The sequence below is a fragment of the Mus pahari genome, chromosome 7 (genome assembly GCF_900095145.1).
Source record: "Mus pahari chromosome 7, PAHARI_EIJ_v1.1, whole genome shotgun sequence".
NCBI lineage: Eukaryota > Metazoa > Chordata > Mammalia > Rodentia > Muridae > Mus > Mus pahari.
This window is the reverse complement of record NC_034596.1, coordinates 34,498,313-34,511,046: the sequence shown is the minus strand read 5'-3', so window position 1 is coordinate 34,511,046 and position 12,734 is coordinate 34,498,313. Positions and strand designations below refer to the sequence as shown.

Here is a 12,734-nt window from a genome sequence, read left to right as displayed (position 1 = left end):
GGGGGGGAGGTATAGGGAACTTTCGGGATAGCATTTGAAATGTAAATGAAGAAAATAATAATAAATTAAAAAATTTAAAAAAAAAAGAGCTGTGTGTCAGGAAACAAGGGCAGAGAGCAAATACATATTATATCCCATCCATGTAGATACATATATATTCATACATACAGATCACAGGTCTGGTAACCTCAGGATTTTGAGATGCAGGAACCTAGATGAAAGGATTATCTGAAAGTGTTTGAGCTTTTGCAAAATGAAAACAGACAAGCAAACTATCCAAAAGGGAAAATATATGTAGTATGACTTTTTCTTGGTATTCCAAATCTCATGACACAAAAATGAAATCCCAGGACAAGTGGAATGTCACAGAGATGGGAAGCGCATGGATCATACAGGATTCGGACTTCTGTTTATCTCTTGCTGTCCATAGGAGACGCTCAAATGATATTTTGAGTTTTTAAAAACTCAATTGAGGTTTTAAATTTTTCAATTTCAATTTTTAAAAAACAATGGAGTTTTCTAAAACATGTTTTACTAGGGGAAAGAAACACGTCTTACCTAGTTTAACAAACTCTTAAAATAGGAGAGGGAACCCTGTGAGAAGTACCTGGATTGCACTAGATCAACCTTCAGTGCAGACGAAAATTGATGGAGCTGAACTACTACTGAAACTGAGTAAGGACTTGCTCCTTTTGAGAGTATAAGCCAAATGGGTCAAACCAAAGAAAACAGAACCCAATTTCTGTCATTAGAGTGAGACTGGTCAGTTTTATCTAGATAAACCGGCACTGACTGACATACATTCTCATTGTTACCCTCTTCAACCACCTATGACATTTCTGGGTAACTGTGAAACTCCCAAGCCCTAAGTGTCCTTAACAACAACAAAGCCCCAGAGACTTCCAAGGGAGACTCAGGGCTAGCCTTAATATTAACATACTGCAAGCCTAGCCAGGTGGTGGTGGCACGCGCCTTTAATCCCAGCACTTGGGAGGCAGAGGCAGGCAGATTTCTGAGTTCAAGGCCAGCCTGGTCTACAGAGTGAGTTCTAGGAGCCAGAGAAACCCTGTCTCTAAAACAAACAAACAAACAAACAAACAACCATACTGCAAGCCTTCAGTGTATAGCATATATTCTTTTTAAAGATGTTTATTTTACCACTACGAATTTTTTCTGTCTGCATGTTTGTCTGTGCACCCCATCCTTACCTGGTGTCCAGAGGCCAGAAGAAAGCATCAGATCCCCTGGGCCTAGAGTTGGAGGCGATTGTGAGCCACCCTGTGGATGCTGGCAGTGGAACCTGTGTCTCAGGAAGAGCAGCCAGTGTTGGTACCTGCTGAGCCATCTCTCTAGCCAACATGCTCCTCTTATTATACACTCATTCAGAGCGATTATTATGGTTTTGAGGTGCTAGGGATTGAACTTGAGGAAGGCAGGAGATGCAGTTGGATCCCCTGGAACTCCCCTGAGCATTGGGAACCAAACCCGGGTCTTTGAGAGCAGTAAGTGCTCTTAACCACTAATCCTCCACCCCAGACTCTCAAAACGGATGCTTGACGGCATCTAAACCCAATGAAACATTTAAAGCATGATTTGAGTTGATAGTTACTATGATGTTGGTGTATAGGTAAAATTGTGTAAAAATATTTCAAGCACCTTCATTGTCTGATGATGTATGTGGAGGGGTTATGAACATGCCATGGCACATACATGGAGGTCAGAGGCAACTTCACGGAGACAGTTCCTCCTCCATCGCATGTGGGTTCCAGGGATCAAACTCAAGTTGTTAAGTTTGCTCAGAAAGAATCTTACACACTAAGCTATTTGTGTGCTCCATAAGTCCCTTAATTTTCAAAGAAAAATATACAAATATAAATTTTTGCTATCATCACATATAAAACTGTAAAATATTTCTAAGCAGACAACTAGAGGTTAGAAAGACAGTCCATTACGTAAGAGTCCACACTGTCCTTGCAAAGGTTTGCATCCACATGGCGCCCAACCACCTATAACATCATTTCCAAGTGATCTGATAACCTCTGGCCCATAAGAGGACCTTCATTTTCCAAGAAAAATATTCTTACACATAAAATATTTTAAATTTATTTAAACATGGATTTAGTTTAATAATAATATTATAATAATATAAAAATAATACTATATTTATTATACATTACATTATTACATGTTATATATTATAAAAATATAATAATAAAATAATAATAAAATAAAAGTATTTTAAAATCTTTTTTAAAAAGTCTACTATATCTACTACAGCTTGTGTTTTAAAACAGTCGGTTACTGCAAGGTTTCTAGAAGTTCTCACACCCCAGTTTCCATCTTCATGAAGGGAAGCTATTTACCAAAAACTCAGGCAGCAGAGGGTACAAGCTCGCTTAGACCTTGCAACAATGCTGGGGTCGGGACTATTATACCATTTTTCCACCAGAGAAACTGGCACAGAAAAAGTAACTTGCAGAAGTCCATACCACCAGGAAATGGCAGTGGTGGTATTACAAATAGACTGGCATGGTGTCCTGCTTAGCTTTCTATTGCTGGGATAAAAGCAATCCCATGCCCAAAAGCAACTTGGAGAGAAGTAACACTCCATCATGCAGGAAGTAACACTCCATCATACAGGAAGTAACACTCCATCATACAGGAAGTAACACTCCATCATGTAGGAAGTAACACTCCATCATGCAGGAAGTAACACTCCATCATGCAGGAAGTAACACTCCATCATGCAGGAAGTAACACTCCATCATGCAGGAAGTAACACTCCATCATACAGGAAGTAACACTCCATCATGCAGGAAGTAACACTCCATCATGCAGGAAGTAATACTCCATCATGCAGGAAGTAACACTCCACCATGCAGGAAGTAACACTCTATCATGTAGGAAGTAACACTCCATCATGCAGGAAGTAACACTCCATCATGCAGGAAGTCATCTGGGCAGGACTCCAGGCAGGTACCTGGAGGTAGGAACTAATAGAGAGTCCATGGGGGGATGCTGCTCTCTAGCTTGCTCCCCATGGCTCAATGGCTCAGCCTGATTTCTTAAAGAACCCAGGACCAACTGTCCATCTGCGGCTGTCCCACATGGGCAAGGCTCTTTTACCAATCATTAATCCAGGAGATGCTGGCACAGACTTGCCTTCAAGTCACTTATTGGAGATATTTTCTCCATGGAGGCTCCTCTTCCTAGATGACTCTAGCTTGTGTCAAATTCATACACACACACACACACACACACACCCCTAACTCAGACACATAGTTAATGAACAATTCATGACACTTCATACTACAATTCAGAGAAAACAAAACAAACAAACACCCAACTTTAAGCTCTTCTAGATTAAATGTATGAGGACACGTCATGTCTTCAAAATGACATTTTCAATGTTGGCTGATCTTCTCCTATCTGCCAGTATTTTCTGAGAGCAATAAAGGCTCAAAATCCTGAATATGACAAGAATGTATCACTAAGTAAATCTACCTTGTATCTTTTTTTTTTTTTTTTTTTTTTTTTTGGTTTTTCGAGACAGGGTTTCCTCTGTGTAGCCTTGGCTATCCTGGAACTCACTCTGTAGACCAGACTGGCCTGGAACTCAGAAATCTGCCTGCCTCTGCCTCCCAAGTGCTGGGATTAAATGCGTGCGCCACCACCCCTGGCTATCCACCTTGTATCTTTGTTCAGAGGCTTGGGGGGATTAAACCAATGAAAGCCAGCACCTGTACACTCACAAACCTTGAGGGTGAGGTGGTTTACGAAATACAAGTAACAAGCACACCAATTCTGCTTGATACAACCTTAGAATAAACCCTGTGTACATGTCCATATCCATCCAAGAATTCATACTCCTCCTTTCACATATTTTCTCCAGCTGCCAATGGGTTTTCACTTTCAAGTGAACATGTGATAGCTTTGGCCTGTTTAAAACCATAATTCCCATCCCTGGGGGATTATGGGTTGAAAACTGACCTCTCTTATTTTTGATTGGTACAGTAGGCACGCAACCAGGGCTCCAGTTCACTAACCTAAATCCCAGACCCACTAAAGGGAGCGAGAAACTAACCTAGGGAGAGCACGAAAGCCAGAACTCATTGACAGCCATGGAGTTCAAAGAATAAAAATCCAATCTCAGAGCTCTGAGATTTCCAGCAAATATTGATTACCGTGAGAATCTAATCATGACTGATTTAGAAATGAGATCAGTTTCCTAGTCGCCTGCTGAGTTCAAACCCTTGTTTTCTCTTCTCGTACTCTTTAGACACGTGGGCATTCCTTGTTAGAAAGAATACATTTGTCTTCCTATCTGTGGTTCTAGATGAGTTTGGCTAAGTAGAAAACTGTAAACCCAGGAGCTCTGTATTACAATGTCTGGCTTCTCTGTCATTCGAGGGCACATGTTTAATCTTTTAACTTAAAGCATCCACATTAATCACGCCCACAGGCACCGCATCCTCATCTCAGCAAAGTGACAGTGCACGTGGTCACGCTGATGTCACCTGCCAGGTAACGGGGATGAGGCCAGGAACTCATCTGGGACATTCACTCAGTGACTGGTGGGGAAACATGGCTTCTAGTTGGCTTCCTTCCTACTAGCTGCACAGAGGAGGCGGGGCTCGAATCCACAAAGTGGAAGGGAAAGCACAAGATCACTTGAGGTCTAACATCTGACCAAGGTCAGTCGTGTCTTGCCCATCTCTTCGCCTTCCTGTGGGTTCCTGCGCCGGCCTGGGCAACAGGAAGCCAGCCACAGAAGGCCTGGATGCAGAAAGCTCAGGCGGAACAAGCAGACCGAGTTCTGTGCCCTTATAAAGAACCCCTGTTGCTGAAAGCTCCCTCCACCCCCCAGCAGGGGCGGGGATCTGCAAAGGATCCAGATCCTTAGGCCTCCGGAAGTCGAAAGGGCCCTTTATACACCCGACTAAGCGCCTAGAACTACCAGGCCACTGTGGTCTTGACTGATTATGGTCAAAACATCTAAGGAACTGGCAAGCATGCACACGCAAAGACAGGCGCCCAGGGCCACGCGTGACAGTCTAAGATGTGTAGTGACAGTCGGTCGATTTCCAAAAAGCTGATTTAGAGGTCTAAGCTCGGCAACCTAGATCTGATGGCCTCAATTTTTCTGCCTCCCATCTCGCCGCCCCTGCAATCGGTTCCCAGCCAGAGACAGAAAGGCTTTCTCCGGATTGCAAGTTGCCCAAGGTCCTCCGAGCCTAGGGCGCGCTCCAGGCTCCTCAATGCCCTGAGACCAGGTGTGCAGCGCCCGGATACCAACCCTGCACCCGTACCTTTCCCGATCACTTCCAGCAGTTCCTTTTCCTCCTGGGTCAGCTCGCCTTTCTTTATGTGACCCATCGTTCCCGCCAGCTTGACGCTTATTCTATATCTTTGTAAAGATTTTTTTAAAAAAAAAAAACGAGAGACGTGTGTGCGTCGTGGAAGACCGCCACAGCAAGGCAACTCGAGGCCGGAGCAGCAGCCCAGTGAAGTGGCACAGTCGCTAGGGTCTCAAGGCTGGGGGCTGGCGGGNGCGGCGAGCTTGAGCGAGCCGGGCTGGCGCTCTCCGCAAGTCCCGCCCCCGCACCTCATTGGCTAGGTCCGGAGGAGGAGCTGCAAAAGGCAGCAAGAGACTCCAATTGGAGCAACCAACAAGGTCCAAACCAAAAGGAGACAATCGGAAGGGGGTTCAAAACATCTTCTAGGTTTCCTATCCCCATGATAGCCTATTAAGAAGCACAGAGACACAGGTTTCCTTGAATTGTTAAGATAGCAGTATTCTGCCTGGTAGTGACTTCTGTGGGCACGAGCGGAGGCATTGGGATGCAGCTAGACGGGCTGCACTGCCCCTAAGAGTGGCGCGGTTCAGGCGAGGGGCGGGGATGGGGCGGGGCCGCGGCGGGAGGCGGAGCTACGCCGGGTTCTGTGTGTCTGTGTCAATGTGTCTGTCCTTCACTCCTCCATTGTCTCCTCAGCCACTGCCGCCGCCGCCGCTGCTGCTGCAGGATCCGCCGCAGCCACCAGTCTCGCGCGTCGTCGCTCCCTCCTTGGACAGGTAAGGGGTGGTCAGGTGGGGCGGCGGGAGCCAGAGGGTTGAGGGAGCCGCGACCGCCTCCGAGCCAAGGGCTTCACACCGGGCTGGAGCTGGCGTGGAGGAAGCATGTGCCACCTGGGGCGGTTGCCTTCCTCTTCATAGAGGAGCCCCCGCACCGCGCCTTCATCCCTGCACGCACGGTGTATTAGTGCCTCTCGAGCAAGACCTAGACCTCGCTACGTTTGTCCGCCCCAAGAGCTCCGGGGACCGCGGGCTGGCCGTGAGCTGGCCACGCGGTGAAAGTGGCGGGTGCACATGGTCTCGTGCGTGGCGATCCCCGGGGAGGCCCACTGCCGGGAGGTGAGGGGAACACCCCATGACCAGCGACATTTGGGAGAGGCTTGGAGAAGGTAAATGTCTTTTTGCAAACCTCGCCCTCCCCAGTACTTGTCTGTCATCTCTTGGCCTCTGTGGAAGCCATGGAACCTGGCTGGACCTGTGGTGTTCGTTAAGGATATTTAGAAGCGACTTACGCTTGCACTGATACTTTGTTGGGGTGTGGGGGTCTTTTTTTTTCTCTGAGAGAGTTGCCTGTCTTTATAACTCAGGTTTGGGGATTTATGGAATTAGGGAGGGGAGGCTGGAGAGGGCGGGGATTAAATTAGTGTTGCTGTCTATATATAGCCTTAGATTAGCTTCTTAATCCAGCCTTCATTCAACTGTGGTGTGACTCCTGGAGCGTCCACCGTAGGTAGATAAGAGGTGAATAACGTGTGTGCCTTTCTGTGCCTCCGATGCAAGGTACGCTTACGAAAATATGCAATCATTCCTCCAAGGTGCTTATCTGTCGCGTTCTACAGCGTCAATCACTGCTTCTTCAGAAATGACTGTTTAGCTCTACTGTTGTTTCTCAACAGACTGGTATTGATGTTTCCGTTAAAACACAATTGTACTAGGAAGAAATACTTGAATAATGATGTAGGTGGATTTTATTAAGTAGCCCCAGGATCATTCTTTCATTCCACGGTGCCAAGAATGATGTGAAATGCTCTTTCCTCGGGCCCCTCCACCTCTTTTTGCTCAAAGCGCGTTCTAGCACTTCAGAGACCCACGGATGACGTTCCCTATCTCTTGTCTTTAATCAAAAATCTTTTCTAAACTCCTGCTGCCCATCCCCCAACAGCCACAGACCGACACGAGCTTCAGCTTGGGGAGGGAGGAGCAGATAGATTCTCCCATGAAAATGGTTGGTAATTATTCATCTCAATATATAACAAAGAAACTTTTGTGTGATGATGCTTTTAAAAATGATGTAGCTGTTCAAACAAGCAGGAGGGCTTGTGAGAGTGACCAGCGTTGTGTAACGCATAATGCTACCGCCACAGCAATTAATGTGCCAGAGGTAGTAGCCACAGACCTAAGAAAATGTCTGAGAGTAACCTTGCCGTGTGACTCCATCATTTCATCAGATGCAGAGACAGAATTGGGTACTTAACTGCCAGGATTTCCATCTCTGGTGCCAAATCTGGGCCATGGTTACTTGAAGGTCACACCTATTTGTCTCACTGGGGTTGTCAGTTCATCCTCTGATGGAAACACTAGGTGGTGTTTTAAGCACCTGGTGGGTATTTAGTCTTCTGTATGCATGGCTTTAATTTAGAGTTGATGATATTTAAGGACAAAGGAAAACATCCACCTAGAAGTGCAGATGAATCCTATGTTCACTTTGAAATTTGGAACCAGATCCCTAATGGAGAGTGTTCAGAAGGGTTTCAATCGTAGCATAAATATTTAATGTCAAAATTAGATTAGCTAATAAGCTTATTGAAATGTGTTCTCATTAAAGAACTCTATTGATAATGAAATAACTATTTATTTGACCATCTAATCTGTCCCAGATAGTCTGCCAGATCCAGGATTATTTTAACCATTGTTACTATAGGCCAGGAATTAGCCAGTGTTATCTTCTTTTGTGAAATTATGAACAGAAACTAAAGGAGGTTAATTTGCCCACAACCCCACAGTTGGAAAGCATGGAGTCTGGAATTAGATCCTTTCTGATCTGTCTGTAAAAACCTTTCTCCGGGTAGGGTGGTACACACCTCTCATCTCAGCATTCTGGAAGCAAAGGCAAGCAAATCTTTCTCCAGAGCTGCTAGACGGGGCTATGTTACATAGTAAAACCCTGTCTCAGAGATTAAAAATAAAAGAAGTAAAAACACAGCCAAACTGAAGAGGGAGGAAGGCCATGCCTGTCCCTGCAAATGCTGGAGGAGAGAGTGGACATACCCAGAGCCATGGAAGGAGAGGGCAGAGAGGGGAACCAGGCGCAGCAGCCAAGAGGACAAAAGGTAAAATGGGTAACCAACATGGCTGGATTATATAGGGAAGAACCACTGGGAAGGGCAGCTCAGCCCTTGCATTGGAGAGTTCTCGTAGACGGCAGGGTATGCCAGTCAAACCCTATAACAGGTGAGGACTGAGGGATGCTGGGAGAACCTTGGCCACTAGGTTGACTTTGGGATGTCGAATGAGCACCTCAGCTATTTGTCACAGGATTTGAGACTTGGCTTAGCACACACTAATACTCTCCTCACTCTTCTTCCTGTGCTTGGCGCTAAGTGGGGAAGGACACATCCTTCTGCCTGGCTGGTCTATATGATGTTTATGTGAGCCAGCATGCCATAGGTGCTGGTCTATATGATGTTTATGTGAGCCAGCATGCCATAGGTGCTGGTCTATATGATGTTTATGTGAGCCAGCAGGCCATAGGTGCTGGTCTGTATGATGTTTATGTGAGCCAGCATGCCATAGGTGCTGGTCTATATGATGTTTATGTGACTCTGCATGCCATAGGTACAAGCCTCCTTCCTCCTCGTTCCCTGGGCCCTTCTCCTTTACCCGCAGCCTTTTTGAGATGGATATTTGTAGTTTATTTGTCTATTTCCATGGGGTTTTTTCCTTTAAAAAAATGAAGCCATACTAATACACTATTACATAATGGGAAAAAATATATACATATATATACATACACATACACATACACACACACACACACATATATATATATATATATATATATATACATACATACATACATACATACTGGGTATATATATATATATATATATATATATATATATATATATTATGTCTATACACACACACACCTGATAACCTCCCCTGTTTCTGTCCTCATCCTTAAACTCTTTTAGAAACCTCTACTCTCTGAAATGTCATGTGTGTCCTATGACCTCTTTTTCTACTACCTGTATCCTTGGCATTTGCCCTGGAGTCCTCTTCCCACCTCACTATTTCAAGGAACTCTCAGTTGGGTAAACACCAAACACAATCACCCTTTCACTGGCCACCTTGTAAGGCTCCAACCTGTGGTCCCAGCAGGCATTTCCAGTCAGCCAGCTCCTCCCACTCTCTGCCCTAAGGTCACCTTAAGCTGCTTCCCTAACTTGCCAGTAATTTCCACCCTTTTGTTCCCCTTTTTTTCTCTTCCTGGAATTCTCTGCCTTTCCTGGCCACCCATTCTCGCCTTCTCCATTGTTTGGAATGAACTCTTCTTTCAAGATAACTACTTTTCTCCAGCTTGCATGGGTATCTTTTACCTTGTCCCACGAAGGGTGTACAGACCCTCAAACAGTTGCAGGGACATACAGTTTTTGCACAGGCAAGGCGCTGACAGATGACATGGTGGCTGGTACCATTATGGCAACCTCTAAATTATCTATAGTGTGGCAACCAGCCAATCCCTTCAGATCAGCCTTCAAGTAAACACCGTTGTTTCGGGGTCTACATTCCTCATGAATTGGTTTTTTTGGGTTGGTTGGTTGGTTGGTTTGTTTTTTGTTTTTTGTTTTTTTTTCTATCTTTTTTTGGTTTTTCAAGACAGGGTTTCTCTGTGTAGCCCTGGCTGTCCTGGAGCTCACTCTGTAGACCAGGCTGGCCTCGAACTCAGAAATCCGCCTGCCTCTGCCTCCCAAGTGCTGGGATTAAAGGCGTGCACCACTGCTCAGCTCCTTGTGAATTCTTATCACACCTTATTAAGATTTTAAATAATTGTTTGGACCTCCTTTTCTTCTTGACTGCAAACTCATAGGGTGAACTCTCTCCATGCTTCTGAAGGTACAGGCCCATATCTTGCAATTGGTAGGGATTCACTAGATGCTGAGTTGAATTCATTTGATCTCTTAAGTTATTTTAGGTGGATTTGCTTCCCTAGTTGACTAATCCTTCCGGGCAGTGTGAAATGATGCGTGGCACTCAAACACACATTGCCATAACCAAGGGCAAGTAGTCTTGAGGACTTTTTAAGTCCTTCTTGACACTCCAGGACTACCTGCTAAGGAAAAACAAAAAGTCTCACAAGTTTAGCATGCCATTCTTTGTTCCCTCTTTCAAGGCCCTGGTCTTTCACTGTCTGCTTAAGGTAGAACTTTGCAGGGTCATTGACAACTAATTTTGAGTATTTTATCTGACAGGGAGATTTTTTTTTCCTTCCTTGGTATTTGAACTCCTTGGAAACTAGGTACATTTCTTGATTGACTGGAAATTTAATGCTGTTAAGCAATTGTAACTTTTTAGACTGAAGTAGTATACTTCTGTTTTCAAAGATCCCTTATCATTCAGAATTACATTCTGAACGGCTTAGGAAGAAAATGGTGTGCTGTTTGCTGTGATACATCTGTGACTTTAGAGTGCGGGACTAAGTGGGAACACAAAGGAGACAAGACTGTATTGTTATGGGTTGAAGCTATTTGACAATTTCATTAAGTATCCTTCTTACTTTTGAAGATGTTCGAAAATTTTGCAATTTTAAAAAAGACATTTGGAAGTATTAGAGTCTCTAAGATATTACCCCCCACACAGCATAAGAACGTGATATGAGTCCTTGGTGTTTAGGATGCACAGTTATTCACTGGAGGTCTAAAACAGTCACACCTAACTTGGCAGAGGACTAAACTCGTCGGATGTTTTAACTTTTCAACACAACTATAAGGAAGCGGGTGTTACTCTTGCTTCACGGGTTTACGACTATCTTGCTGGCAGTCAGTTGCTGTCCCTTTCAAAACTGACAAAGTTATTTGCAGACAAATCTAAAGAAAGGCACACTTCTAGTTTATCTGAGAAAAAAATCAAGATGTGAACCCAGTAGAGATGCTGATTTTTCTTCTTCGTCTTCTAAGCCAACTAAGAACTCATTCCCAAAAAAGGCCTGGCAGAAGCATTGGGAGCTGTCAGCTTTGCTAACTGTTGAGTGCAGTATCAGCACTGCTAGGAGAAGCTGATTAATTCAGGAAAGTTGGGACCAGGGTCAGGACAGGCCTAGATTCTTACCCTTGGCTTAACTGAGTGCTTCCGTGGACACATGCTTCCTGATTCTTCCAACTTTATAGCTTGTGGTTTTGGGTTTTTTTTTATTTTTTATTTTTTGGTTTTTCGAGACAGGTTTTCTCTGTGTAGCCCTGGCTGTCCTGGAACTCACTTTGTAGAACAGACTGGCCTGGAACTCAGAAATCCGCCTGCCTCTGCCTCTTGAGTGCTGGGATTAAAGGCGTGCGCCACCACACCCGACTAGCTTGTATTTCTTGATGTTGACAATTTTCCTGCTCATTCACAATCATGGAGCACTGAATTACATCTCCTGTATTGTCAAAAAGACCCCAATTTTCTCTTTTATATTTTTGGAACTATTAAATATTATTTTACCATCACTTTTGTAACTTTAAGGGATTTTTTTTAGAAAGCATTTTATTGACATAGAATCTACCAATGTGAACAAGTTGCATACAGTTAGTTGCACTTCTCATTCTTAGCCCTCTCTGGAGTCTGTTTATTGGGGACAGATCTCTTCAGCAAGTGTCTTTTGGGAGGTTAGGTGCCAAGTGGAATGATTTGGCCTGTTCTAAATTTGGCATGTGTTGAGTAAAGAGTGCCAGAAATGCTCAGATAGTCCTATTTGTAAGCTGTCTCCTTTGAAAATCAAACTGGAGGTGGATTACTGAATGGCCATTCTGTATTCAGTGCCAAAGATACGGGACTGTCATTATTCTTTGCTGATCTTCAGTTTTAGCTCTTTTCTTTGATTTTTGTTTATTTGTTTAAGTCAGGAATAGAGAAATATATAATGATAGAGATAAGAATAGTACCCCACTTTTACTAATATCAAGGAAAGAATAACCATTTAGTTACTTCTAATTCTTTTAATTCTATAAATGTTAATATTTAATGGCAATAGGATAATCAGCTTGTATAAGGAGAAATTTGCAGTTTTCCCTTCTTTCCAACTTATTTTTATGTTAGAAGAGAACATTTTTGTTTCTTTGCTCATTCATTTGTTCATTTGGTTGGCTGTTTTTTGACAGAGTCCTGTAGCCCTGGCTATACAATGTAGACCAGGCTGGCCTGGAATTCACAGTGATCTACATGCCTCTGCTGAGTTTAAAGGAGTGTACCGCCCTCTGGCTCTTTTAGAAGACAGTTGTTACTGTTGTTACAGTAACAGTTCTAGTTGTTACTGTTTAGGAAATCTGAAGAAAAGCCCTGGAGGAGAAGGGCCACAAGGACAAACCACTGTCCTGACTACTGTGGCACTGACAGGTTTTTGGTATATATATATATATATATATATATATATATATATATATATATATTTGTTTTTGTTTTTGTT

The 12,734-nt window shown here is 43.9% G+C and overlaps 2 protein-coding genes across 2 annotated transcripts in view; one reads left to right on the top strand and one right to left on the bottom strand.

Moving 5' to 3' along the window:
* Ankmy2 (ankyrin repeat and MYND domain containing 2) overlaps nucleotides 1-5,614 on the bottom strand; it is a 47,013-nt gene extending 41,399 nt beyond the window's left edge. The window contains exon 1 of the mRNA XM_021202047.1: nucleotides 5,310-5,614. Within this exon, the coding sequence (XP_021057706.1) occupies nucleotides 5,310-5,376 (67 nt within the window). The 5' untranslated portion in view covers nucleotides 5,377-5,614. The remainder of the gene's footprint in view (nucleotides 1-5,309) is intronic.
* A 307-nt stretch (nucleotides 5,615-5,921) lies between these two features.
* Bzw2 (basic leucine zipper and W2 domains 2) overlaps nucleotides 5,922-12,734 on the top strand; it is a 59,194-nt gene continuing 52,381 nt past the window's right edge. The window contains exon 1 of the mRNA XM_021201575.2: nucleotides 5,922-6,073. Coding sequence (XP_021057234.1) covers nucleotides 5,958-6,073 — 116 coding nt within the window. The 5' untranslated portion in view covers nucleotides 5,922-5,957. The remainder of the gene's footprint in view (nucleotides 6,074-12,734) is intronic.